Source organism: Pogona vitticeps, chromosome 2 (assembly GCF_051106095.1).
Source record: "Pogona vitticeps strain Pit_001003342236 chromosome 2, PviZW2.1, whole genome shotgun sequence".
Lineage (NCBI taxonomy): Eukaryota > Metazoa > Chordata > Lepidosauria > Squamata > Agamidae > Pogona > Pogona vitticeps.
Genome location: NC_135784.1, coordinates 230,922,757 through 230,950,391, shown reverse-complemented (window position 1 = coordinate 230,950,391; position 27,635 = coordinate 230,922,757). Strand labels below are relative to the sequence as shown.

The 27,635-nt window shown below is 40.5% G+C and overlaps 1 protein-coding gene and 1 long non-coding RNA gene across 7 annotated transcripts in view; one reads left to right on the top strand and one right to left on the bottom strand.

The window, feature by feature from the left end:
• The window catches only part of VLDLR (very low density lipoprotein receptor), a 116,722-nt gene extending 116,043 nt beyond the window's left edge, over nucleotides 1-679 (top strand). For all 6 annotated transcript variants that reach the window (XM_078385050.1, XM_078385048.1, XM_020801543.3 and 3 more), the window contains one exon: nucleotides 57-679. In XM_078385050.1, coding sequence (XP_078241176.1) covers nucleotides 57-92 — 36 coding nt within the window. In that variant the 3' untranslated portion in view covers nucleotides 93-679. The remainder of the gene's footprint in view (nucleotides 1-56) is intronic.
• LOC140704857 (uncharacterized) lies at nucleotides 196-27,635 on the bottom strand. Its single transcript, XR_012084319.2, has 3 exons — nucleotides 26,763-27,635; nucleotides 9,304-9,403; nucleotides 196-7,553 (listed from the first exon to the last, which is right to left on the bottom strand). It is a non-coding gene; the product is annotated as an uncharacterized LOC140704857 (long non-coding RNA).

Genomic DNA, 27,635 nt, shown 5'->3' with positions numbered 1-27,635 from the left:
CTCCATAATAAAATACGAGCTGGATTAGACAGCTAATTTTTCTGTTCTCTAAACAGATATCGGTTGTAAGCACAGATGATGATTTATCATGAATATTCTGGTGACTCTCCTCAAGCCTCCCTGTGTTCTACACTTTTTGGATGGTAGCCAGACCAGTGGCTGAACAAATTCCTTCCCATCATGGAAGAATGAAGATACATGGGGAACAAGTTCACAAAACCATTTTCATACAAAGTTGTAAACAGCAAACATCTACAAATACAGCTTTTTATAGTTATTGGTTACCTGTTACCTTTAACAACATAACTATTGCCACCACTGGCCATGTAGAAAGCACTTTCCAAAAAGCCATACTGAAATAAAAAGTGCTACAGAATTACTACCTGTAAATAATTGTACAGGCCCACTTGTAAATCTTCCTGTGGATAGTCTATTAAGCACTTTGGGGGGAAAACATTTCAATGTAAATTGCTGTATAATTTTTTTTGAATGGTTGGGCAATGGCAATAGGAGAAAACGGGTTACTCATATTAATTGCCAAAAAATTGTAAACTTTAACTTTTGTATGAAGTGTGAATTTGTCCTCCCTGAACCACCTACAGGGGTGTGCAGAGGACAACTAATCTGTATCAGAAACCACTGTAAATTTCAACACTGAAATTAAAGAGAAGCAAATCTATATACAGGAGTCGCATATTATTTTTCTAAGCTCATGTTACTAAGTCAACAGTAGTAGAATTCTGTAGGCATCTTTTTTTGTTTTGAACACAAAGGGACCCATGAAGGTGCTAACAGCAAAAAGAGATCAAACTGCTCCTCATATGCATCAACAAAGTTTGGACAGAATTGTTTCTAGTAGCAAAAACTACAGTGGTGGTCTTGAGTACCAACCAGGAAATACAACCTTTATGTACAGACACAGTGGAGAAAGTAGCACACCTGCAGTCTTACCTTGGCAAGATAACAAACCAAATTACAATCTGATATGTCAGGGTCTGAATTTGAATACTGCAGATGTTAGTAGTTTGAACAGATCAATCTTCCTGCACTTTTAATTGTAATTTTTAATATCATAGTGCAATCTGCTTGATACTTGGTTTATTTAGAAAATTCTATAGTCACTCTCCCCAAATCCAGGCATATTTGATTTCAACTAAAAAACCTAGGTATGTTGACTACAAGGCCATTATGCTATGGTTCTCAAGCAGCATGATAGTGGCCATGCTATCTCGAAATGATCTAAATTGTAGTCCAACATACTTGAAGGTTCCAATTTGAGGACAGCTGTCACATCGGGGGGGAGTATGATGCCTGAACATCCTCCTAAGAGCCCTACAGAACTCTAGGGGAAAAAAAATCAGAAGCCTGTGTTCATCATAGCTGGCATTTATCCAAAGACAAGGGGTAATTCCAGAATGAAACCATAAAACCATTTCCAATCATATCAAACTTCATCTGGGTATCTAGGTATAATCTTTTCATTTTTACAATGATTCCAGGCAACATGAACTTGTCAAATTCTACAAATTTTATTTATCTACATTGCTTCTGAGTTGTAAAATCCAAAAGTGGTATAAGTAAGTTGCAGGCGAATACTTAAGTCAGAATTCAATCCAAAACACAGAAGCATAAAAGGTACAATAAAAATACCACAAAGAATGTTCCAATTACATTCTTAAAATTCAGGAGATCATAGGCTTAAAAGGTACAATCAAATATCTTTATTTATTTATTTATTTATTTATTTATTTATTTATTTATTTATTTATTTATTATACTTATATCACGCCCATCTAGTCATTGACTACTCTGGGCAGCTCACAACAAGTGAGATACTACAATTAAAATATAACAACAGTTTACAACAATAAGCAATCATTCAAATGTAGGAAAGAAAAAAGATAAGTCAAGTGGTGCCCAGAGGGAATAAATAAAAGGCTAAAAAGGTACAATAAAAATATCTTAAAATATCAAAGTTTTTAAAAGTAGGAATATATTCAAGAAAACAACTTTCTGAGCATTTATTATGAGTGTAAAGAAGCTAGTCACTTACTTAAAAGTATTCCCACATTCAAGCAAATAGGTACTTAACCACTTGAATTTGCCTGCATGGGAGATGATGATGTGGAATCCTGACCTTCCAAAGGGCTGAATAGCTTTCTTGGAATGATATGCTTAATTATAAACAATGTAAAACATAAAAAAAACTTACTCTTTTGCTAAGTTAATTGCTTAGCAAGCTTGTTCACACAGGTCTTAGGAAATAACTGAGAGGTAGATAAAGGTTATCAGTGACGTTGCTTTGAATTCTTTAAAACATAAGACTTAGTAGTTGCTAGTGGAGCCCCATGCTTCTTGTATGAAGGTTCAAAGTGATAACTCTGTGGGATGATAGCTATCAGTTTATTCAGGGGTTAGTCTAAAGCCACCTTAAAGCTGTTTGTGAGGGGAAGCTTTCATTGCAAGGTATCCCCAGCTGCACCCAAGGATACCTGCTATCATTCAGAGCAATGCTCTAGAATCCTTGTCTTGGATCTTGTTTGGTCTTACTGGTGATACAGAAGTCAGATGTCTCCTCTTCAGCTCTTCGCTGCAAGAAAACCCAGTCTGGAAGTAGAATCACATAGCAAATCTGAAAATTCTAATTTGGGGGATTGCCTGGTTTTAACAGAGGTGGATGTAGCAGCTTTCATGCAGCTCTTCTCAATTTAAGCTTTTTTGCCAGAAGTGACTGCAACTGAGTGATAAGTATTTAATGGTGTGTGTGTGTGTCCCTAGTGTAGTAAGGATTTGCTAATCTTTGTTCATATATCTCCTTTAAATCAAATCCCTTCCCCCATGACTGGGATTGGTTTGTCTTTAAACATATACGTAGCACTGTGGTTACAATGTTCCATTTAGTCCCTAAAGATTTGTTTGCAAGATAAATCTTTTGTACCTCCGAAATCTCCTTCCTGTTTCATAGGGCATTTCAAAAACATCTGATTTTACAAAATGAACAGTCTAATCATACTGCGATATTTGTAGTGCATTGATTTTGTATTGTGATTTTGTCCTCTGAAAATTTCAATTTCTTTTTGTCAGAGCTTGGAGATGTTTTTTTTTTTCAAATCTTTAAATAATAGTTGTGTGCCATCAAGTCAATTCTAACTTACAGTGACCCTTTCCAGGGTTTTCTACGTAGAGAGTACTTAGAAATAGTTTACCATTCCTTTCTTCTGGGGGCGTCCTTGAACTGTACAGTTTGCACATGGCCACACAGGCTGGCTTTTTTCCTAGAAGGCCCAGTGGGGAATTGAACTCCCGACCTCTGGCTCTGCAGCCAAATACATAAACCACTGAGCTTTCAAAGCTTTATTTTCCAGAATTCCCTCAGCCAATATGGCTCCTACATAACATGAGAATATAGCTCAAAAATATAACTTTCTGAGCTCTAGGTCTGTTCTGTTCTTGCCAAGCTATCTGTTACTAATTTAGTATTGTGTGCACCAATTTCTCATGGCTACAGGGAAATCTCCTTTGGTGATGGTTCCCAGTATAGGATGTGCTTTCATCTTATATTGGTGTTGACAACTTACTGACAAATTTAGAGGTGGGTGTTGTTTTGAGAGTGCGACCTGCATCGTCCCTTACTACTGGTGCCGCTGGATAGGGCTGGTGGGAGCTGCAACCACCAGTTGCCTGGATAAATGAAAGAAATCAATGGACATACTACAGTTGATTTGCAACACTAATTTAAAATGTGTTCTTCTATTAAGATTGTATTTTGTTAGGATTTGAATATACAGGGGTGTTTCCTCCCTTGTATTAAGATGGGAATGTTCCTTGTTGATCTCTTATAAATTGATTGGTGCCCTCCATATCTTTTTTTTAACAAACAAAAGTAAAAGATAGAAAGCAGTTCAGTCACCGCAGATAACTAGACAGAGAGACACACACCCTCCAGATCTTTTTTTAATAAACAAAAGTAAAAGAAAGCAGTTCAGTCACCGCAGACAACTAGACAGAGAGATACAAAGCCGCCCCGAGTAGACGTTGTCTAGGGGCAGGGTAAAAATCAAATAAATCAAATAAATAAATAAATAAATAAATAAATAAATAAATAAATAAATAAATAAATAAATAAATAAATAAATAAATAAATAAATAAATCATCCAGACTCAGTCTTATCTGTTAGAAGCAAATATTTTCTTCCCATAGAAAGACAGATCAATTCCATGGAAGTTAGGCCTACTCAAACTTCTTCATAAAATAAGGTGTTAACTTAAGTCTGCAACTTGATAGATCTAAAACATGGGGTAGGGTGGGGGGCATCAAGGGAATTAATAGGATAGGGCAGCAAACCAAACAAGGGGAGGACATCCCACAAAAGAAGAGGATAGATCAGGGGTGTCAAACTCAAATTCATCGGGGGCCGCATCAGCAGTTTGGTCCCCATCAAAGGGCCGGTTGTATCTGTACTGATGGCCTTGCAAGGACCCCATCCGACTTGGTGGGAAAAGGAAGGAAGAGAAAGTGTGTGTGTGTGTGTGTGTGTGTGTGTGTGTGTGTGTGTGTGTGTGTGTGTGTGTGTGTGTGTGTGTGTGTGTGAAGGAAGAGAAAGTGCCTGTGTGTGTGTGTGTGTGAGAGAGAAAGAGAGATACAGGAAGAGAACGTGTGTGTGTGTGTGTGTGTGTGTGTGTGTGTGAAGGAAGAGAAAGTGCCGGGGTCTCTCTCTCTGTGTGTGTGTTTCTGTGTGTGAGAGAGATACAGGAAGGAAGAGAACATGTGTGTGTGTGTGTTTGTGTGTGTGTGTGTGTGTGTGTGTGTGTGAAGGAAGAGAAAGTGCCGGGTTCTGTGTGTGTGAGAGAGAAAGAGAGAGAGAGAGACAGAGAGAGTTACAGGAAGGAAGAGAATGCGTATGTGTGTGTGAAGGAAGGGAAAGTGCCGGGGTCTGTGTGTGTGTGTGTGTGTGTGTGTGTGTGTGTGTGTGTGTGTGTGTGTGTGTGTGAGAGAGAGAGAGAGAGAGAGAGTTATTTAGTATATGCAACTCTGCTTGGATCTCGCAAAAAAACCCGCATTCTTCGGTCCTTTCAAATCCTCAGGCATTCCAATCGAGCAAGAGAGAGAACGGAACGTCAGGGAAGGGAAGGGAAGGGAAGGGAGCAACCAGCCAGCCCTCCCTCCCTTCTCTCCGCGGCTGGGTCGAACGGCCGCCTCCGACGTTACCCAACCGGGCCGGCGCATCACTCCGCGTTCCCTCTTCTCTCCCTCTCCTCAGGGCCGCGCTGGCCACTGCCTCCCGTGTCCCCCCAGCATCTCCTCCCTCCCCCTTGGAGCCCGGCCAGGAACTCCCACCGCTCCCCTTCCCTTCCCCTCGGGGCGACAGAGGCGGCACGGAGCCCCCTCCTCGCGCGGCCTTGGGAACGGCTCTCGCCTCAGGCCGAGAGCGAGCGAGGAACAGGCACGGGAGGGAGGGGGAGCGGGGGGCGGAGGGAGAGGAAAGGAGTGACAGCGCCACAGCCAATCGGAAGGAGGACGTAGCCTTGTTAACTTGAGCCATTTTTTCAATGAATTTACTCCGTGCAGGCACGGAGTAAATTCATTGAAAAAAAAGGGGGGGAGGCTGCAAGGCTGGTGGCGGCTCCGCGGGCCATCAGTCGAGGTCTGGGGGGCTGGATTTGGCCCGCGGGCCTTGCTTTTGACACCTGTGGGATAGATGGTTGTCTAATAACAAAGGTGTGAGAAAACATTGGCCCTTTATATGTTTTGGCTTACAGTTTTCATTAGCCTCAACCAACAAGGCCAATGGAAAGGAGCTGTGGTTCACAACACTGGGAGAGTGGAAGGGCTGTCTCTCTGTCTCTCTCTCTTCAGGTGAAGAAAGCACTAATTCTACCTAGAATATGATTCATGCTTATAGCAGCTTCACATATCTTCACCTATTCATTCAAATAAATTTCTGGACATCATATACAGTGGTGCCCCGCATAGCAACGTTAATCCGTTCCAGGATAAACATCGCTATCTGGATTCGTCGCTATGCGGGGGGGGAACCCATAGGAACACATTAAACTCTGTTTAATGTGTTCCTATTGGGGAAAAACTCACCGGTAAATGAAGATTCCCCCATCCGGCTGCCATTTTCGCTGCCCGGTAAGCGAGGGTAGGGCGTGAAAATGCTGTGGGCGGCCATATTCTGCACCCAGCGGCCATTTTGGAACCACCGATCAGCTGTTTTCTAAACATTGCAATGCAAAGCTGTTTTCTAAACATTGCAATGCGATCGCGTTAGCGATCACAAAAAACGCTATGCGGATTCGTCATTAAACGGTGCGCTCATTAAGCGAGGCACCACTGTAGTTCAGGTCCTCCCACTGAAAATATACTTCATGATTCCAAAACTGGTATTCTATATTTAATTTGACACCCTTTGGCATTTCTTTGCTGTCCTGCTTTGTTACATAGATCATCACCACTGTGGGTGGCATTATATGGGATGATGCAAAGAGGTATTATGAAAAGAGGGAGCTTTAGCCAGGATTTAAGATTATTTTGGATCCTCTCTAAAATGAGAGGAAACAGATGGATCAATTCTTTTAAAACTCTGGTTGGCAACAAGGCTTCTGTATGGACTGGGAGGATAAATGAATGTCCATCTTTTCTTGAAAGTATAAATTTGCAGAGTTTTAGAATGTCCAAAGTGCTGTTTTGATATTCCATGGCTAATACCAAATCACGGGAATATTGATGGCAAAAAATATAATTACATGCCAGTGCCTATTGTTAGCTCAGGAACTTTAGCAAGAATAATAAAAATGGCCATACTCACAAGCAGCTGTTCTACAGGAAATAGTTAATAATTTGGAAAAAATTTTCATTATTAAATTGTTGAGAAGCACAAAATTCTGCACTTTGTCATCATACCATGTGTACAATAATTTCAATCCAATTTAAATTAAACGAGCGTTGGCTAACGGAAACATACTAAAATGTGTCAGAACCTGAGGGTACAAAGCATTCTGCAGCTTGTGCTCTCTTGGGAGTGGAACTCCTTTCCTGTGTGCAGAAAATGGCATCTGTTTACTTCTGTGCTGCTTTGTCGCACCTTGATTGGAGTTTCTTTCCTGGCTAAGCTGCTGCTTTGTTCCATTCTGCGGCCACTCATTTTCATAGAAAACTAGGTAGCTCTGACACAGAAAGGCTAAATGCTCCTTTTCTTTGCAGTTAACACAGTGAGCCATATAGTTGTAAGCCAGTATATCTTTCTAGAGACAGAGATAGCAAGTTTCTTTATACTTCTCTAGGGAATGTTTCAGATATGCTCCATTCCTAATATGTCATCCTTAGGATTGCCAGCATCCCATTTCCTGAATTTTCAAGGCCAAAACTTTATATTGGGGGGGGATCTTTTGTTGTCACAGAGGTGGGGTAGGCAAAAGCAGAATTCCGGCTGCCTCTGGCATGATTTATTTTGCTGTCAATAGAACTTGTGCAACAAGACTTTCGATGAGTTGCATTGTTGATGCTGTGCTCCCTGCTGCATTCCAAATGGTGTAAGAGGACGATGTCGCTGTGTGAAAAAGCCAGGAGCAAGGGTCAGAGATGTGAAAGAGAGCAAGCCATTGGGTGCATGCGTGCACTTGAACCCATCATGCCATTTGGAGCACCACTCCCTTCATACTGAGCCCACAGGCCCCAGCACCAGCTGTGGCTAGGCTGAGACAGGTGTCAGGCTTCAAAGAAACCTCGCTCCCCAAAATCAAATTCCTCCTTCCTCAAGTTCACCTTGCCCTTGGATTGCAGCCTTCCCCCCCACCTCCGCCGAGAACTAGAGAACCAAAGCAATTCTCAAAGATTCCAGCAGGCACCCTGGTTGTTCTCAGTTCTCCGGCTGATTAAAAAAAAATCAGTCTAAATGTTGGAGTGTAATCTCAGTGTTTGAGATGATTTCTGATCAGCACTGGATCATGTAGCACCATGTCATGCTTTTGTACTTCAGTTAAAATTAATCAAAATACAAATGTAGGCTTCTCTGACAGTTACTCCAGCCATGTGAGTTAATGATTCAGAATTTACATTTTTTTTCCTGTCGCTCTAGCAGTGTAATCCTAACTCAACGATGCATCAGCTGCCTTTTGTGTCAGCACGATCTCCTTGTTGTACCTGATCCATAAGATCTGCTGATGCCATAGCTGCTGTGCTGTGTAAGACCAGCCAGCATGGAGAGTTTTTTAAAAAATGGCACATTTCTGTGTGCCTGCATTGTTTGGACTATGATTTGTGTCCCCCCCCCCTTCACTTCCTTAAAATTCAGCACTAGCTGGTCCAGCTAGGATAGGGCAGATGATTTTCCTTTTTAACTGTATTATTTTATTTTATTGATTGATTTTGGCTTCTATACTGCCCATCTGGCTAATAGGCCACTCTGGGCAGTTTACATGTTAGACAAATAAAACATACACTATACCAACAGTGAACATAATAATACAAAGCCAAATAAAAATAAAACAACCAACAATTTAAATAAAATAATTAAAATAATATAATATAGAGCAAGATAGCAGAATTGATAGTATAAATGTTGAGATCACTCACTGTAATTTGGTGTTATAATTATGATTTTAGAAGGCCTGCCAGAAAATCCACATTTTTAACAGTCACCTAAAAGTTCCCAGTGAAGGGGCCAGGCAGATTTCGGATGAGAGCTTGTTCCAGAGCTCAGGAGTAACCGCTGAGAAGACCCAGTTTCTGGTTCTCTCTTTCCAAGCCTCTCTCAGGGCCAAAACTCTCAACCCCCCAGCCTGGGAAAATCAAACGGGACAGGCAGATCTTGTTGGAAGGAGGCATTCTGTCAGGTATCGAGGCCCTAAACTGTTTAAGGCTTAATAAATTAACACCATCACCTTGAAGCTGGCACAGGAACAGACAGGTAACCAGTGCAGGGCAGCCAGGGTGGAGCAAAATGTGTTGATGTTTCTTAACACCATTCAGTAATCTGGCCGCCGTGCTCTGGACCTGCTAAAGTTTCTGTAACAGCCTCATGTGCAGCCTTATATAGAGAGCATTACAGTAGTCTATTCTTGAGTCTACCAGTGCATGAACCAGTGTGGTGAGGGACCCAGTTTCAAGGTAGGGACGCAGCTGGGCAATCTGCCTTAGGTGGAAGTAGGTGAAATGGACCACAGATGCTATCTGAGGTTCGATTGACAATGATGGGTCCAGTAGTACACCCAAGCTGTGTCTCTCATCCTTAGCAGAGAGAGTAGCCCCCCCCCAAAGGAGAGGGAGGCACCCAATCCACAAACACTATGGACACCTACCTCAGGATCTCTGTCTTGCCCAGGTTCAGCCTCAGTCTATTATCCCTCATCCACCACAGCATGGTATCCAGGCAGCGCTCAAGGGACGGGACAGCATCCTCTACAGAAGGATGGAAAGAGAGATAGAGCTGGGAGTCATCCGCATGTTGGTGACATGAAGCTCCAAAGCTCCTGTTGACCTCCCCAGGGCCCTTATATAGATACTAAACAGCATTGGGGAGATGATCCCGAGGGTCACAGTCAAGGATCTAAGGGATGGACATCATCTCGCCAAGCTGTACTCTCTGACCATGGTCCTCAAGGAAGGACTAGAGCCAGGACAAGGCCAGACCACTGATCCCCAATCAAGAGATCCTCCTCAGGAGGATACCGTGGTCAACAGTACCGAAGGCTGCTGATTAGATCAAGGAGGATCAGCAAGGACATTTTGCCCCATAAATCTCCCTCAAAAGGTCACCATTGCTGTCCCCATGCCATGGCACAACCTGAAGCCAGACTGGAACGGATCAAGTAAAGGCATCTACTGTATTTTCTAGTTTCTTTGCTCTTTCTTCTGTTTCAGTTTCTTTGCTGCTGGACCTCTCACTGACCTTCTCTTCCCCATTAGTATGAGCGTGGGTATGTTATTACTGGTTTCCTTTCACTTTTTAAAAGTATTTTGTTGAAAATAAAATAAGGGAGAAATGAAAGAAGATAAACAGTTAAAAATAGATGCACATGATAAAGGAGCAGACAAAGAACAATTCACCGTTAATCCTGCACATGCACTGAATAAGAAACAAGAACAGCAGAATCTGCAGCAGGGAGCTGCTAATTACCATTGCAGAAGATTTTTGCTAAGTAACATTTCTGATAGCACTTTGTTTGCTATGACTCCATCATCTGGAATCCTGGGATTGAAAGTCTGGGAAGGAATTTCAGATTTTCTGCCAGAGAGCTTTTCTGTATCCCTTGAACAACATCCGGGAATTCTGAGATTCCCTAGGCTGCTGCTGTGGCAGCTGAAAGTGCTGTCAAAGCGCTACAGCTCTGTAGGGTAGATCACCCTTCGAAGCTGGAAGCACCTTGTGATGCAGCATATTGGATCATGAAATTCAGAGAAAGTCCACCACTCTGCAACAAACATGGACCCTGATAGGCAGTCTTGCCTGCGGAACTTTACGGCTCCTGTCCAAAAGAGGTGGGCGTAGGTAGGCTGCTGATCCCATCCTTTTCCAAAGAGACAGAAAAACAATCCAAGTGGGAGATAACTAATGACTAACCACTGATTTTCTCATTAGAAATAATGCTAGTAAAAAAAAAAGTCACACTGCAGCATGCATTAATGGCCTATTTTGCCTTACGAGCAAAGTACTGTACACTGGTACTGAAGCTAGACATACTGTACTAACCTGACCATCTGTTGCCTCATTAAAAAGAGGCATGAAAAGCAAAATCATCTGTTGGGAAGCGCTGTGCGGCAGCATTTAAAAATCAGCATCAATTTGTCAGCCTTTGCTAATGCTGTGCTGTCAAGTGCATGCCTGTCTTTGGGCTCCAGAAGGTTGTGGTGGCTGTTGTGCTAAATATAGCCTTCTTTTCCTTCCAGAGATGAGCAGGCAAGAGTTGTGCTGTGATAGCTTTTAAAGTAAGGACACAGGCAAGATCTGCTTTTAATTGCTTGCCTTAATAATGATCTCCATTCCTTCCAAACTCTGTGCCCACATATCATATCACCAGTTTGGAAAGTTCTTTAAGAGTACTGACAGAGGCTTGGTGCCATTAAATGACTGTTAAGATAATATTTGTTTGTTTGTTTGTTTGTTTGTTTGTTTGTTTGTTTGTTTGTTTGTTTTTCCTGCTTTTTTACCTTAAATAGAACTCAAGGCAGAGAGAACCTGTTCACCCATACAAAGGACTATAACACATTTTGGGAAAGTTGTTTTTAGACTAGCATCCTGTGGAGGAGAATCTTGGAATTTGTAGTGCAGAAAATTAATTCTTCCAGGTTTCTGACCAGAGATCAGTGGCAGAGCATGTGCTTCACATGTAAAGGGCAGACCCTAATCTAAGTCTGATTGAACAACAGGACAATCTGCCTCCTCTTCTCCCTCATGCACCCCTCACGGTCTATTCCTGCCACCTGGAGAATATTTGGAAGGCAGCCGTTCAAGGAGGGGTGGGGATTGCCCTTGCCCCAATCTGCCAGCCATGAGATTCTTGTCAAAAGTTCCCACTTTCAGTCCTAAGCATCTCTTTAAAAGTTGGTTTTGAAAAGCAATCGACATTGCAAAAGTAGTTTGTAGGCGTTGTTACAATGTTATAAAGTAACGTTACATGACTCATCCCATTGCTAATTACATTTCTGTTACTTTTCATTTCTTTCTCCTTTTTAAAAAGAATGGTTAAAGAAACTACAGAACTAGACAAGATAACATGGGGAAAAGAAAATCACTAAATCGCAAAGTTGTATAAATTATTATTGGACAGAAATATGGAACAGGAAGTAATTAAAGAAAATATGATAAAATGGATGCAGGAATTAGGTAGAATAATTCAAACAGAGGATTGGTTTAGAGCATGGAATGATAACCAAGAACTATCAATAAGTACAGATTTGAAAGAAAATTATATGAAAATATTACATAGATGGTATATGACACCAGAGAAATGGGCAAAGGTGAAGAAAAATGAGAAAGATAAATGTTAGAGATGTAAGACAGTAAAAGGAACACTATATCGTATGTGGTGGGGTTGCAAATTTATTAGGAAATTTTTGGAAAGAAATAGAAAAAATAATCGCCATAAATTTAAAAATAAAAATGGAGATGAAACCTGGAACTTATTTGTTCAATATGGTAAAGCTAAACTCAAGACTAGAGACAAAAAATTGTTTATACATATTATGCGCAGCCAGAATTCAAGTGGCAAAACAATGGAAACACACAAGTAGGAACCTTCAGTGGAGGATTGCTTAATAAAATTACAGGAACTAATATTAATGGACAAACTAACAGACTCATTGAAAGGAAAGAGTGGAATGCAGCACAAATCTCAATGGGGGAAAGTAAAGAATTATCTTAAAGAGAAATTGAAGAAAGATTCCAAACCTGTACCAAGTGACTTAGGCTAAAATTAGAAGCAGAACTGCTCTCAACAGAAGTAAAAACAAATTAAAGCAGATTGTTAATATGGATATAAAATAAGAATTAAGAAAGATATTATTAAGATTGCGAAGAAAATAAATGTATGGTGGAATATAAGGAAGTAAAAATGTTAAAGACATGTTTTACGAAAGAGATAATAGAAAGTTATTTTGGTTATGTGCTAATATTGTGATAATTATTTACTTATTTTTATAATTTTTTTAAAATTCAATAAAGATTAAACGTTTTTGTTTTTTAAAAAGGAATGGACGTCAACAGATGGGAAAACCTGACATCTGAGCGTTCAGCCTGGGGGCAGGTGGTGCATCACGGCCTCTCCCAATTTGAAGAGACCCTTGCCCAGCAGGCCGAGGCAAAGAGGCAGTCCTGAAACCAGCAAAATCAGGGAGCTGGACAGGGGACAGATTGTATTTGTCTTCATTGTGGAAGGGATTGTCACTCTCGAATTGGCCTTCTCAGCCACACTAGACGCTGTTCCAAGATATTATATATTTACATTACCATACTCTCAGGACTGAATGATGCCTACATAATTCTCTAATAAAACTGTTGGTCAAATTCTATCAAACCATGACATTTTTTGTGTTGAGAGTTCTGGGAACTTGTGTAAGTTCCAATAAAATGCACAGTGGAAGGGCAGCTAACTTCAACTAGAAGTTGGCTAGGGAAGTTCCCTTGTTTATCCACCTTCACCAAAGCCTAGCACTTTTGATTAAACAACACTCATGAGGCAATCTTTAAGTGTAAAAATGTTTTGTATATTTAACTCACATGAGTTAAATATACACATGAGCCGCCTAGAGTGGTCTTTTAGGCCAGATGGGCGGGGTATAAATCAAATTTTAAAAAAAATGAATAGGCACTCAGTAGGTTTCAGGTTGGTACAGAAGGAAAAATAGTAAAGGCAAAAGTTTATTTTCTTAGCACACGTGGCTAGGAGGATCTCTGAGGTTCAGAGATCCTGCCTGGAGGTCTAGCATCTTGCAAGGTGAAGAAGGATCTGGATTACAAAATGAAGATTCTCAAACCTCATGATAAAAAGGGGAGTGACAAGGGGCAGAGCTTATTTAACCCAGGAAACAACAAATCCCTCTGATTGGTTAGTATATAAACAGGCAAAACAAGTTAGTCTGTGATGCAGGCCCCTTCCTCTCACATCTTGAAATTAGCATTTGGATTGCTGATTAGCCAACATTTTGAACTTTTTCAGTATCTCTTCTGATAGCAACTATTAATAATAATCTTAAATCCTTCTGTTTAAGGTTTAAAAGCAAAGAAAGTAGAGAACTAAAATGGCTAATAAAATTTTGAGTTGGAATGTCCAGAGACTGAACTCTGCAAAAAAACTGAAAACAAGTGTTCCATTTCTTGGAAACCGAAAGAAACCAAATAATCTGCTTACAAGAAACCCATATTAGAAAACAGGTTGTAAAATATCTAAAGAATGGGAAACACTGTCTACCAAAAGAAATATTAAATGTTGAGGAAGGAAGATATATAGGAGTAGAAATTCAAATACAAGGAAAAATACTAAATGTCATTTCAGTATATGCACCAATAGAAGGCAAACGAATTTCTTTCAAAAATTGACACAAAGATTACTAGAATTAGAAAGAACTGAATTGATTATAGCGGGATATGAATGGAGTAATAAATCCTAAAGCTGATCAGAAATCAGAAAATAAAATAAAAGAGAATCAGGGGAAACTACCAAAAAGTGTTTTTACATGTTGGATGTTTTCAGATTAGAGAATAGTTGGAGAATAAAACATGGAGATACCATGTTTGCATTTTCAGTTGCAAATATAAATTAGTAGCAGCAAACTTCTACTGGGATTTATCTTTTGGTCATGTATACATCATCTAGTTAATAATCACCAGGCATTATTTTTGGGGGGGGGGATTGATCCCATGGGAAGTATTCTTTGGTTGATATTTTATATTTTTATAAACACTGTAGGCACAGCATCAGAATTCGTCACTAGAAAGTATTCCCCTGCATTTTTTTTCCTTTTTGGCTTGTTAATGGTGACAACATAATCTTAACATTCAGTGAATGAGGCAGGGAAATGGTATCAAAACAGCTTCTCTTGGCCCAACATAAACCCTTTTATATTGCAAAAGAAAGGTCTGCGTACTGGACAGAGGAAGGATCTCTCTGTACATTCATTCTCAAAACAGAGGAAGGTGGGGTAGAGAGTGAATGAATGAAGCCTGGTTTGCAAAGCAGGACCAATATGCCACTCACCACCTTTTATTTACATGAATGTTAGCAGAGGAAGAAACAACTCTGGGCTATTTTTATTTTTATTTTATGTTGTAATGTGTCTGGAATTTCTTTGCCAGAGAAAGGCAAGAAATATATTTCTGAAACATATGGAAAAGGCTGCAAGTAAGTCACAAACCATGTCAGTCCCTGGCTTTAACACCTATGATCTGGCCAAAAGATGATCTCGGGTTATCAGGAAGGAGATCTCCCTAAGAAGCTAGATAACAACTGCCTCAGTAAACAATACTTGAGTAAACGGCAATGAGTAAACAACAGATGTTACAATAAGCAGCCATTCCAGATAAGTGCTGCTGATAGGGATGAAATGGGAAGCAGGGTTGTTGTCTTAGCCCTGTTAAAATATTGGGGGCCAAGTTATACATTATATATATAACCCATTATTAGAAGAGAGTACAGTATTCCTCAGGACGTTTGTGTGATTTTCACAGTACGAGCTTTCGTTGCTTGCCACCATTTACAAAAGAAATAGTTCTGTTTTGTGATTGGATCTGGACCTAATTGTGGTCTTTCTTTGCAAGCATCAATGCTCAGTCACACAGATCTACTAAAAACATGTATCTAGAATAGTAACAAATTTCGGTGTTGATTGATGGGCAATTTGTGATATCATAGTTTGGCCACAAGCCAGCAAGAAAAGAGAGTCTGGAAGGCCCTGAGAGCAAAAGAGGGAGCCTATCTTTGTATGTCAACTACGCTGATAAGCTTCTTTGGCAGAGGGGCAAGATAAAAATATTGCTAAGAAATAAATGCCAAAAAGAAGTCTGCCACAGATCAGCGTGGAAAGGCATGGTAGTGATGCAAATGTCATACTGAGATTATTGAGATGAGGGCTGGAAATAAAAAGACCACATTGTGATTACTATCATGACCTTCACTATATATTAAGGGCACTCCTAAGGCATTCAACTTTCTTCATACACTTCACCCGTCTTCAGAAGAAGCCAAGCCAGTAATACTGATTTACATCCAGATAAACCTATAGTGGTGTTTCTCTCATGCTGGAGGAAGGCGGTAGAGAGGGAATCTTTGCTGTTCTATGTGGAAGAGATGACTTGAGGCTGTATGTGAGAATCCATGAAAATCCCCTCATTTTCCTCCAGCAAGAGGGCTTTTATGGATCGTGATGTCCTCCATGAAGGCAACAGCCTTTTTCATTTCTGCAATGGCCAATGTAGATCCAAACCAATGAGCAACTTAAACAGGAAAGTTGTGGTGATTGCAGTACGAGCTGAAAACTGGTGGCCCTCCAGATGTTGTTGGACTCCAACTTATCTCAACTTCTGCCACCTTGGCCAATGGTCAAGGATGATTAGAAATCAACAAACATCTGTAAGGTCACAAATTGTCAACCCTTGGCCTAAAGCAGTGATGGCGAACCTATGGCACGCGTGCCACATTTGGAACGTGAAGCCCTTTCTTCTGGCACGTGAGTGAGTGGACCATCCACCCACCCACCCTTGTGGAAACAAACCTTTTGAAGTGGCTGCAGCTGGGATTCCCCCTATTCCTGTTCTGGGTCCTTTAACTTCCTGTCCGTCCCCATGATTCCCCCTTTAACTTCCTGTCCGTCCCCATGATTCCCCCTAAAACTGCCACTTCCTGTTCCAGTTCTGGTCTTCCAGGTGACACGGCAGCCACTGGTTTCTCCCCCACCCCCTCATTTTGGACACTCGATCTGAAAAAGGTTTGTCTCCACTGGCCTAAAGTCTCAGAATTACTCAGTGAACAGGCACCATGAAAAGCTTTCATATAAGGAATATCCTAGCACATTTCTTTTCTCTATGCCCGGATGCTTTGCTGAGCTCATTTCTTGTTTTAGATCACAAAGACTATATCCTTCCCATGTGATACTCCCACGTGCTTGTGGATATGGGTCACTACCTTGACCTGGTCTAAGCCTCCACAGTCAACATCTTTTGTCATTTGTTCTTTATCAGTCTCCTCACTGCCCTCTGACCTGTCTCACAATGTTTTTCTCCCCTGTAAGGCAGGTGACATGTGTGTCTGTGCAAGGTATGCAGTCACTGATATAAATGTATCTATGAAAGGATAGCCATAGAGTAACTGTCAACTATAGGTGTGGTTTCTTGTTTTGTTTTTTGAAAGTATGCAGCCCTTCAAACTGACAGTAGGAATAATGGTCCTGCCAAAAGCTGATAAACAAAAGCATGAGACTGATAGACTGCCTGCCGGTAAAGAGACTTAATTCTTTCCTTGAACTTTGGCATTTGTGATGCCAGAGAACAATAAAACCTTTCATGGAAAGCAGCTCCTACACTGTTTCAGAATCCAGAGACTACCGTCTAGGATTTTGATTCGCTCATTTGCCAGTGTCTGTAATATAAAACTGTTAGGGATTTTTAACTGTACAGCTAAACTGTTATGAGTGCCAGTTGAGCAAGTGCCAAGTATTCACAAGTCTTCTCCATCACAAAGGAGGAGCGAGTTGGGCTGAAGGTACTTGTTGGGGGAGCGGGGTGAGACACAGGATGGATAAACAGACATTGTTACTTTAAATCATGGATCAGGAGGCCATTTTGTGTTTCTGCTTCAGGACCTGGAGAGGTCTTGTCACTGTGCAAAACCTAATAAAATAATATTATTGTTCTTGTCTGTAGTGTTCAAACATGAACTATCTTAAACCAGTGGGACAACTTTTGATTAAGGGCTGATGTACTTACTACAGTGGTGCCTCGACTTATGAACATCCCGACATACTACCATTTTGAGTTGGGACCAGCTCCGGCCGCAAAAATTTGCTTCTACTTGCAGCCGGAGCTTAAAGTTATGATCAAAAAAAGACAGGGAAAAAAGGCAGGAAATTCAAATTGCTAACAGTTGGTGGCGAAGAGGCTGCTTCTTTGTAGCTCTTTCGCCCCAGCAGTTAGAGAGAGTGTGATCGGAGGAGACTTTGGACTGCCTGGTAAGGTAAGGTGCTGTTTTCTGCTTTTTAAAAACTGTCCTGGGTGGGTTATGCAGCGTGGTTTTGGGCTGGGTGGTGGGATTATGTTTCTATGCTGTGATGGGACTTGCAGTCTTGGGGGGGGGTTCCCCAGTTTCCAATGGGTCTTGTGGGGTTTGTTTGCTTTTTGGTTTCCCCCCCATTTCCGATGGGTCCTGCAGGGTTTGTTTCCTTTCTGCTTTGCCTTTCCCCCATTTCCGGTGGGTCTTGCATGGTTTGCTTGCTTTCTGCTTTGCTTTTTTTGCATTTCTGATGGGTCTTGCACGGTTTGTTCGCTTTTCTTTTTTCTTTTCCCTTTAGGCTGGAACGGAGTAATTGCGTTTCCGATGGGTCTTGTGGTGGGTGATTTTTTGTTGTTGTTGTTGTTGTTGTATTTTTTGGTGATTTTTTTTCCTTTGGCCAGAACAGATTAATTGCATTTCAATGCATTTCTATGGAAAATGGTGCTCAGACTTACGACAATTTTGAGTTATGACTGGACTTCCGGAATCAATTAAGTTTGTAAGTCGAGGCACCATTGTATAGTTTTTATATGAGCATAATATAAAATATGTTAAAATGAAGCAGAAAAATTTGTTTTCTCTGCTTTGTATTGAACATCTCAACTTCTAATGCCAATTCTAAATTGTTACAAAAAAGTTGTAAACCAGATTTGCTGGTTATGTCTGATCCCTTACAAAATATGGAAAGCTTTGTGTCTTCCATGTCTAATGGTTTTAAAGTATTCTTTTTAAAACATTTGTTAAGGTCACAAATACTGCTTAAAGAAGGTGGTGAAAACCAATGATCTCTCTTTGATATTGCTCTGTTATAAAGTACTGACCTTCTGTTTCATTCCATTTTGCTTCAAATGAAATACAGTGGTGCCCCACAAGACGGGCGCTCCGTTTAACGACGAAACCACTTGGTGTCGATGTTTTTGTGATCGCAAAAGCGATCGCAAAATTATGTTCCCTATGGGGGGATTTCACTTTGCGATGATCGGTTCCCTGCTTCGGGAATCGATTCTCGCAAAGCGATGATTTTTTTACAGCTAATCAGCGTTTTCAAAATGGCCACTGGGTAAACAAAATGGCCACCCACTGTTTTCTGGGATGGATTCCTCGCTGCACAGGCAGCGAAAATGGCCACACTATGGAGGATCTTCGCTGGACAGTGAGTTTCCAGCCCATAGGAACGCATTAACCGGGTTTTAATGCATTTCTATGGGCTTTTTAAAATCGCTTTACAACGTTTTCGTTCTACAGCAATTTCGCTGGAACGAATTAACGTCATAATACGAGGCACCACTGTATATCTCTACTAGACTGCTAGTTTTATATTGCAAAATGTCCAGCAGTAATTCGCCCCATACGTGAAAATATATGTAATAATAGTTCTAAAATAAAAGTTATAAATAGTTCATAATAGTTCTAAAACAAAATTCAACAGACTTTATAATTTGCTGATTTTAAGTGTATATCGACAAGAAGGATGGTAAAAATCTAGGCTTCAGGAACATGAAATTCAAAGCCATTCTGTAAAGTTAAAAAAAAAACTGCATTTGTTGCTATACGTATCTGTATCTCCATGTGACATTAAAAGAACCTTTTAACCTGCATTTAACCTGTAGGTTTTTAAAAATGAAAATATTAGAATAAGTAGTGGCAGTGATAATCATTGGGATCACAGGCAGTACCATGGATAATGCAACCTTTTCCTTATCTACTAGGGCTCTGCTAGGGTGAAAAAAACAAAACCCAAATAAGATTTCCTTTCAATGAGATGGATGGGAAAAAATGGTGAATTCCTCCTTATCTCCTGAAATCTCAGTAATTATCAACTCCTTCCCCACCCCTCTTATGTATATAGGCTCCAAATCCTGTGAGATACTGTTCTCCCTCTATTTGGTACTGATTAGCCCGCATCTTGAGTACTTTGCCCAGTTCTGGACACCACACTATAAGGAGTATGTCAATGAACTAGAGCAAGTTCAGCAGAGGGCAACAAGGATGATTGGGAACTGGAAACCAAGCCCTGTAAGGAAAGACTGAAAGAACTGGGCATGTTTAGCCTTCAGAGAAGAAGAGACATGATAGCACTTTTCAAATACTTGAAAGGTAGTCATACAGAGAAGGGGCTGGATCTGTTCTCGATCATCCCAGAGTGCAGGGTATGTAATAATGGGCTCAAGCTACAGAAAGGCAGATTTAGGTTGACCATCAGGAAAAAACCTCCTAACTTTTAGTGCAGTACAACAATGGAACCAACTGTCTTGGGAAGTGTTGGGTTTTTTTCTTTTCTTACAATGCAATGCAGCCATGCATGTACCATTTTCCTTTAATAGCCTGGCTCTCTCTTTTTTCTATCATGTCTCAGGCTATTACAGTAATAGATACACCTGTGTAGCAGAATGCAGAAAGGTGATGTCATTCCTGCCTGTCCACCACAGCAGCTAAGAGGGAGGAGCCTAGGATAGAGCAGGAGGGGCGGAGTTAGAATGACAGTTAGAAGGGGTAAAAGGACAGTTAGAGACAGTTGGAGTTAGGGAGAGGTAGAAAGAGTCAGGGACCAGAAGATGTACAGAGAGTGTTAGGGTTTAGGAACAGGATAAAGAGGTTTAGGGGAGAATATTGAAAGTAAAATACATGTAACAAGCAGGAATGAACGCATAAGCATAACAAAAGAGATATTAAATTGATAGTAAAGTGATTGACTACATGATCTTAAAAGTATTACCATCTGAACCAATTCACATGATTTCCTGTTGAAGAATAATAAAAGAATACTTAATCAATCATAAACCCTGCTTCCTAAAGTATATGACCTTTTTGGGGTGACAGTTCCTGTGTGGGACTTGAAGTGGTATTAAGAGAATACCTGGTGGCAGCAAAAAGGGCGTGTTTACCTGTGTGGAGCCCAAGGAAATAGGGGCCACAAAGAGGTGATCGCCACAACCTGTTCTTTTCTTCTTCTCTGGGTATAAGGGAAAGCCTTATCTATCTTTTCACCAGATGCTAGTAGATAGCTGAAGCAGTTGCAGTGTGTTGTATCTGCTGCTATCTCGTCTTTCACCTTGATATGCCTGCTCCTTCTTTGATTCAGCTTGCTTTATGTTTTTCCTCCTGAAGCCGAGTCATTTTGTTCTGTTTTACCAGCAATCCCTTTTTTGGTAGGTATTGTTTTTTGTTTTGTATGTTTAGCAAAGCTTATGTTACATTTTTACATACAAGCTCTTAGTTTTCTTTTATTAAGCTGTGCATAGCAAATGGGTGGTTTTAAGTCTGTTTGATATTTTTATAGTAGATGTATATTAGGTTACTTCTTTATATATATTGTTTGTTTGCTAACTTCTTTTTTGGTTCACCTCCGGTTCCCACTGAGTGTTCTACATGGCTGTGGATACCCTGGTGGTCCTTTCTTTTTGAGCCAACAATTCTCAGCATTTATCTGGAAATATCTTTAATAACAAATAATGCAATATAAGGTTATGGGCCCAGGTGACAAATGGTCAGTTTTTTGTTGTTGTTGTAACCCATTACAGTCAACCCTTGACTTACGAACTTAATCCGTTTCAGAAGGACATTCGTAAGTCAAATCAGCATTTCCCATAGGAATGCATTGAAAACCAATTAATCTGTTCCGGCTGTTTTTGTTTCTCAGGTCGAGGGGTGGTTTATAAGTCTAAGCATTAGTTCCCATAGGAACAAATGCAAAGCCAGTTGATCCATTCCTACCACTAGGGGCAGAATTTTTTCTTTTTTCCTTTTAACCTAAGATGACTTAGGTTTTAAAAAAGGAAAGAAAAGAGTTCATAACTTGAAGCAAATATCACAAGTCGAGGCAATATTTTCCTATCAGAGCGGTTCATAAATCGAAATGTTTGTAACTAGGGTCGCTGGTAAGTTGAGGGTTGACTGTATTTGTTGTTACATTTTTTACCTATATTTTTTGTTGTTGTTGCATCGCTGACTAAAAGAACTTTTTCTGAAGAAAAAGGAAAAGGGGAGAGAGGACAGGTTATGGATACAGGAAGTTTGGAGATTTTCCCTTCATTTACAAAGGAGGAATTTTCTTTGTGGAAGCTCCAATTAGAAACTCTTTTAACAAGTAAAGGGATATATGGAGAAATAATGAGCGAGCCTCCTTCACAAGAGAGAGCTAAAACTTTGGCTAAGTGGCAAAAGAGTGACTGTTATGCTAAAGACATAATCCTTCATAGCCTCACTTATAAACAGATGTGCATAGTAAGGAAATGTACTACTGCTAGACAAATGATAAATGCATTGAAAAATACATTTGAGTTCTCCAGTTCAAACATCCTAATTATTTGGATGGAGAAGCTAATGGGCTTAAGGCTAAACTCAAAGGATGAATATGAAGATCATATAGATGCATTACTACACATTCTTTCTAAATTAGAAATGTGTAATATGGAATTGAGTGATAGCCAGAAGATAGCCTACTTGTTTGGCAGCTTAGGCCAATTTTGGCCCTTTTAAAAGTATTGTCAATGCAAGGCAAATTACTTTTGATGAGGCACTGAACTGTTTATGTGAGGAATGTGTGTTGCAGAATACTGCACATGGTTCTAATGAACATTATGGGTCAAGCTACAGTGTGAGAGGCAAAGGATACAAGAAGGCCCCACCCTGCAGTAAGTTAATTAAATGTTTCAGTTGTGAAAAAATGGGACATATGGCTAGGGAATGCCATGTTCCAAAGGGCCAATTAGCTAAGAAAGGATAGTTTGCAAGCACAAATTTTAGGATAGAAAGAGGCAGAAGAAAAGTAAATAGAAGTTTTAACCAAACACTTTTTATGACTTATGAGAATGTGCAAGTTCCTGAAGAGCCACGTGACATGGTTAGTAGACTCTGGCTGTAGTGCACATTTTACAAACAATGAAAGATTTTTTTCAGACTTTTAACAAAGGTACTTCTGAAGAAATTAAAGTATCACATGGAGAAGGTATTTCAGTTGAGGGGAGAGGAAATGGTACACTTATGTGTGAAACATCAGACTCATTCTGTAAAGTTAATGTTTCAAATGTGTTACATGCCCCAGAATTGGAATGCAACTTGCTAAGTGTCTCTGCTTTAGCTAAAAAAGGCTTTGAAGTAAAGTTCAAGGACAGAAAGTGTATACTGGAGAAGGAAAATTGGGTATTCCTTGAAGATTCTGAAACTAATGGTGTGTATAAAGTAAGTCTCTTGAAGGAACAGGCAATAGCCAGTGCAGCTCAAACCCAGCAGAATATTGAAGCTGACCTGCAACTGTGGCACAGAAGATGGGCACACCATGATTATAAAGCTATCCTTGAGCTCCAGAACAAAGGTTTAGTAGCTGGACTTAAAGTAAAGCCACATGATACAGACTCTATGTTAAAGTATGTGCATTGTATAACACAGAAAGCTCTTAGGCCAGTGGTTCTTAACCTTTGTTACTCGGATGTTTTTGAACTGGAACTCCCAGAAACCCCAGCCAGCACAGTTGGTGGTGAAGGCTTCTGGGAGTTGCAGTCCAAAACTCCTGAGTAACCCAAACCCTGAGGAAAAAAATACTAAGGTTGGACTTAATATATACAGTGGTGCCTCGCATAACGAGCACCTCGTATAGCGACGAATCCGCATAGCAATCCCTTTTCCGGGATCGCTAATGCGGAGGCATCGCGTCGGCCCCAATGGGTGAAACTCGCATAGCGAAGATCGTTAAGCGTTTCGCTTACCGATCTTTGCTTTGCGACGCCGCGGATCAGCTGTTCGGCGGTTCTAAAATGGGTGCTGGAAGCCCCCAAATGGCCGCGCGTAGCGTTTTCGCGCCCTCCCCTCACTTACCGAGGGCACGAAAATGGCTGCCGGACCCAGGAAACTTCGCTAAACTGTGAGTTTTCAGCCGATTTGGAGGTGCTCACTCTTTCACTCAGTTGCTGCCTCCAGGAGGTGCTCACTCTTTCACTCAGTTGCTGCCACCAATACTTCAGTTCAGTATCAATTATTTAAGCAGACAAGTGTTGCCTTGAAACCGAAAACGTGTTTATTGGATTAACAAAATAAAATATGTAAATCACCAGTTGATAATCAATTTCTTTCACTCACTGAACTCAATAACACAGAACCCTAACTCTCACTGACTTTCTGGCACACTGTCTCACAGACTCACTGATCTCTCTCTACATCTTGAACTCACATCTCTCGAAAACTCCACACACACCCCTTTATATCCCAGTTCCTCCCCCTTTAGCACCACCTTCCGTCCCCTCATTGGCTGCTGTTCCACTGCCCAGCTGTGACGGACAGGTGAGGGCAGGGATGAATGCTACAATAGGTTTGAGAGAAAACCAAAAGCAATTCTTTCAGATAATGGTGGTGAATATATTTCCCAGAACACCCATGTATTGTTTGAGGAACATGGAATCATGCATTATAGAACTGTCCCATATACTCCTGAACAAAATGGAGTTGCAGAGAGAAAATGGAGGTCCTTGCTTAGAAATGACAAAATGTATGCTTGCAGATGCTGAATTACCCAGTAAGTTTTGGGAAAAGCAGTTATGACAGCTAACTATCTTCAGAATAGGCTCCCTACAAAATATACTGTATGTACTCCATTTGAACTATGGAACAATAGAAAACCATGTCTGAAGCACATCAGAGTTTTTGGCTGTCAGGCATTTGCTTATGTCCCAGCATGCAGAAGGAGCAAATAGGGTCCAAGGTCTGAACCAACAATATTAGTTGGATATGACCCTGGTTCTAGAGGATGCAGAGTAATGGACTTAAAAACAGGAAACATCAGTGTAAAGCATGTCACTCATTTTGAAGAAGAAAAGAAAATCATCAAGAGAGACACCATCTTAGATGATAACTCACAACCTTACAATGTACCTCTTTTAGATACGTTAACACCAGTCCCTTTGCAATCCATATTAAAGAGAGGACAGGATATAGATGTAGAAGAAAACAATAAGCGATCAGAAGGGGATTGTGACGGACAGGTCAGTAACAACTTCTGTCCATCACAATGGAACCCTGATTTAACAACCAATGGTTGAATGGAAGGGGTGGAACCAATGAAATATAAGGAGAGAATGGAAGACAGTTAAATATCAGTTAGGGATATCAGTTGAGGATTTCAGTTAGGGATGTGTTAGAGTTAAAGTTAGGATTTCAGAGTTTAGAGAAAGAGCTAGATAGTCAAAGTCAGAAGTGAGAATAGTAACAAGTAAATACACAAGTTGATTAAATGGCAAATAAGTAAACAAAAGAAGACATTTTAATGATTATGATTCTGAGTGAATAAAGAACATCTGTAACTTTAATAAAAACTTTCAGTGATTGGTAGCCTGTGTTGGAGTGAAATAATTTACATTGTGGATAAAAGAAATACACTGGTGGCAGCAGAAAAGAGTGAAAATTAAATGTCATACCCGAAAGGGAACCTGGGTTGTGTAGAAGAACAAACAGGGGAACTGGAGGTGTGTGACAAGGATGTAGTGGCCAGTGTTGATGAAGAGGTCAGTGACAAGGATCTGGAACAGGCCCTCATGCAAGAAATTGCACATGAGCCCAAAGTGATTTCAGAGCCTGAAGTCAGATACACATCAGAGTCAAATAAAGGTATACCACCCCCTCGCCTGTCTTACTCTCTAAGAATTTTACAGAAATGTGAACCAGCAAACTGGGATGTCGTAGAACAGATGACAGCACCAGAGTGCGCCAAGTGGAGAGATGCTGCAAGAGAAGAAATGGAAGCCTTGCATAAAAATGGAACATGGACATTAACAAAACTTCCACCTGGAAAAGTAAGCCATAGAATGGGTTTTTAAGGGGGGGAAACCGCCAATGGACAATTTGAACGTTATAAAGCAAGATTGGTTGCCAAAGGTTTTCTTCAAAAATACGGAGAAGACTATGATGAGACCTTTGCTCCAGTTGTCCAGCAGTTTACTGTACATATTTTTCTTAGTATAGCAGCCTCTAGAAAAATGCAGGTTAAACATCTAGATATTAAAACTGCATGTTTATACGGGGATATCAGAGAGGAACTGTACTTGGAACAGTCACCTGGCTTCAGAGATGAGGAACATCCTGATTATGTTTGCAAGCTTTAAAAGGGTTTGTATGGCCTTAAGCAGACTGTAAGCCCTTGGAGTGAAAAGCTGAAGAAAATGTTGTTAGAACAAGGCTTTAAGCAAGGTAGTGCAGACCAATGCTTTTACACAAGAAATAAAGATAGACAGTTAGCTTTTATTTTATGTTATGTAGATGACCTGCTCATAGGTGCTTACAAACAAAATGAATATAAACAAATAGTAAGTATGCTCAATCAGGAGGTAGAAGTAAAAGAACTAGGTGATGCTAGATACTACCTTGGCATCCAAATTGAGAGAGAAGTAGATGAGTCTTTCCTTTTGAGCCAGAAACAAAAGAAAACTGAGCTATTACATGTGAGCAAAGCCAATTTCCTAAGAAATTGCTCAGCCACAGGCAGAGAGGTTCCAAAGTAAATAGCTCCTTTACCAGGCAAAATAGGGTCCGTAAATTTTACTTTAGGGCAGCTAAAATTTACTCTGGCACCAAGTCTGACCGATTTCATTGAGAACCAAGCCACACATGTGAGTACCAGGGAAATCCATCCTTCTAGCACTCATGAATAAGTTGGACCCAAATTGATAGCATTAAGTATACGTGGCCTTGTAAAATGCATCAATTTAGATAAGCCAATTATTTATAACAGCTTGTGTCTATTCAAGAAGCTAACTTCCAGATCTTAGGCATATTTACTTTTATTAGAAAAATATAGTTCTGTGAGAAATCAGTTTAAGCAAAGCATAGCAAAGCATATTTACATATTTCCAATCCCATCCCCATTGACAAGAGATTGAATTCCTCTAGAAAAAACGAAAATAATTAAACAGCTAACTAACAAAAAGAAGGGGAAGGCGGACCTCCCCTCCAACTTCAGCAAAATCTACATTTTAAAGCAAAACTGTAGATTCCATTGTCCATTATAAAAACAATACATCAGGCTTCTGGAAATCCAAAAATATGTTTGCTCAATAGGAAAAGCTCAGGCTTACTGTCCTTAGAATTATATAGTTCATCCCAAGTCCTTGTTGGCATCCATCTTCTTGCTTCCCTCGTGCTGGAATTCTCCTCCCTCTCTTCTTCCCATGAGGCTTAAGGAAAAGTTGTTGAGTCTTCCTCACTCTGTACTAGCCAGGTTGCTTAGTTACAAGATAAGGCCACACTGGACGGTACAGAGGCACAACTAGGAATCAACTTTGGAAATTTCCACTCTCAACTCACACACAGAAACCAAGATGAATTCATTCTGGCTAACTTTGTGATTGCAAATCCCATCAATAAATCATTTTATGAACTTTCATAACCAAGCTTATCACATTACATACATTGGGTTTGCAAGAAGCTAACATCGTAGCAACACCTATGCAAACTGATTTTTTGAAAAATAAGAATGAAACTGATCCTCTAACAATAACAGTGAATATAGAACAGCCATAGGGAAACTCCTATACCTGTTGACCACTACTAGGCCTGATATAGCAACAGCTGTGGGGAATTTTGAGTAGAAGAGTTAATTCCCCTACACAAGCTGACTGGAGTGCAGTTAAGAGAGTAGCTAGGTATCTAAAGAGTACAATAGATCTTAAGTTGAAGCTACCAGCTACAGGGACGTGGTGGCGCTGTGGGTTAAACCACTGAAGCCTCTGTGCTGCAAAGTCAGAAGACCTGCAGTCGTAAGATCGAATCCACGCAATGGAGTGAGCCCCCGTTGCTTGTCCCAGCTCCCGCCAACCTAGCGGTGCGAAAGCATGCAAAATGCAAACAATGTGAGTAGATAAATAGGTACCACCTCAGTGGGAAGGTAAACAGTGTTACATGTCTAGTCATGCTGGCCACGTGACCATGAAGGATTGTCTGTGGACAAA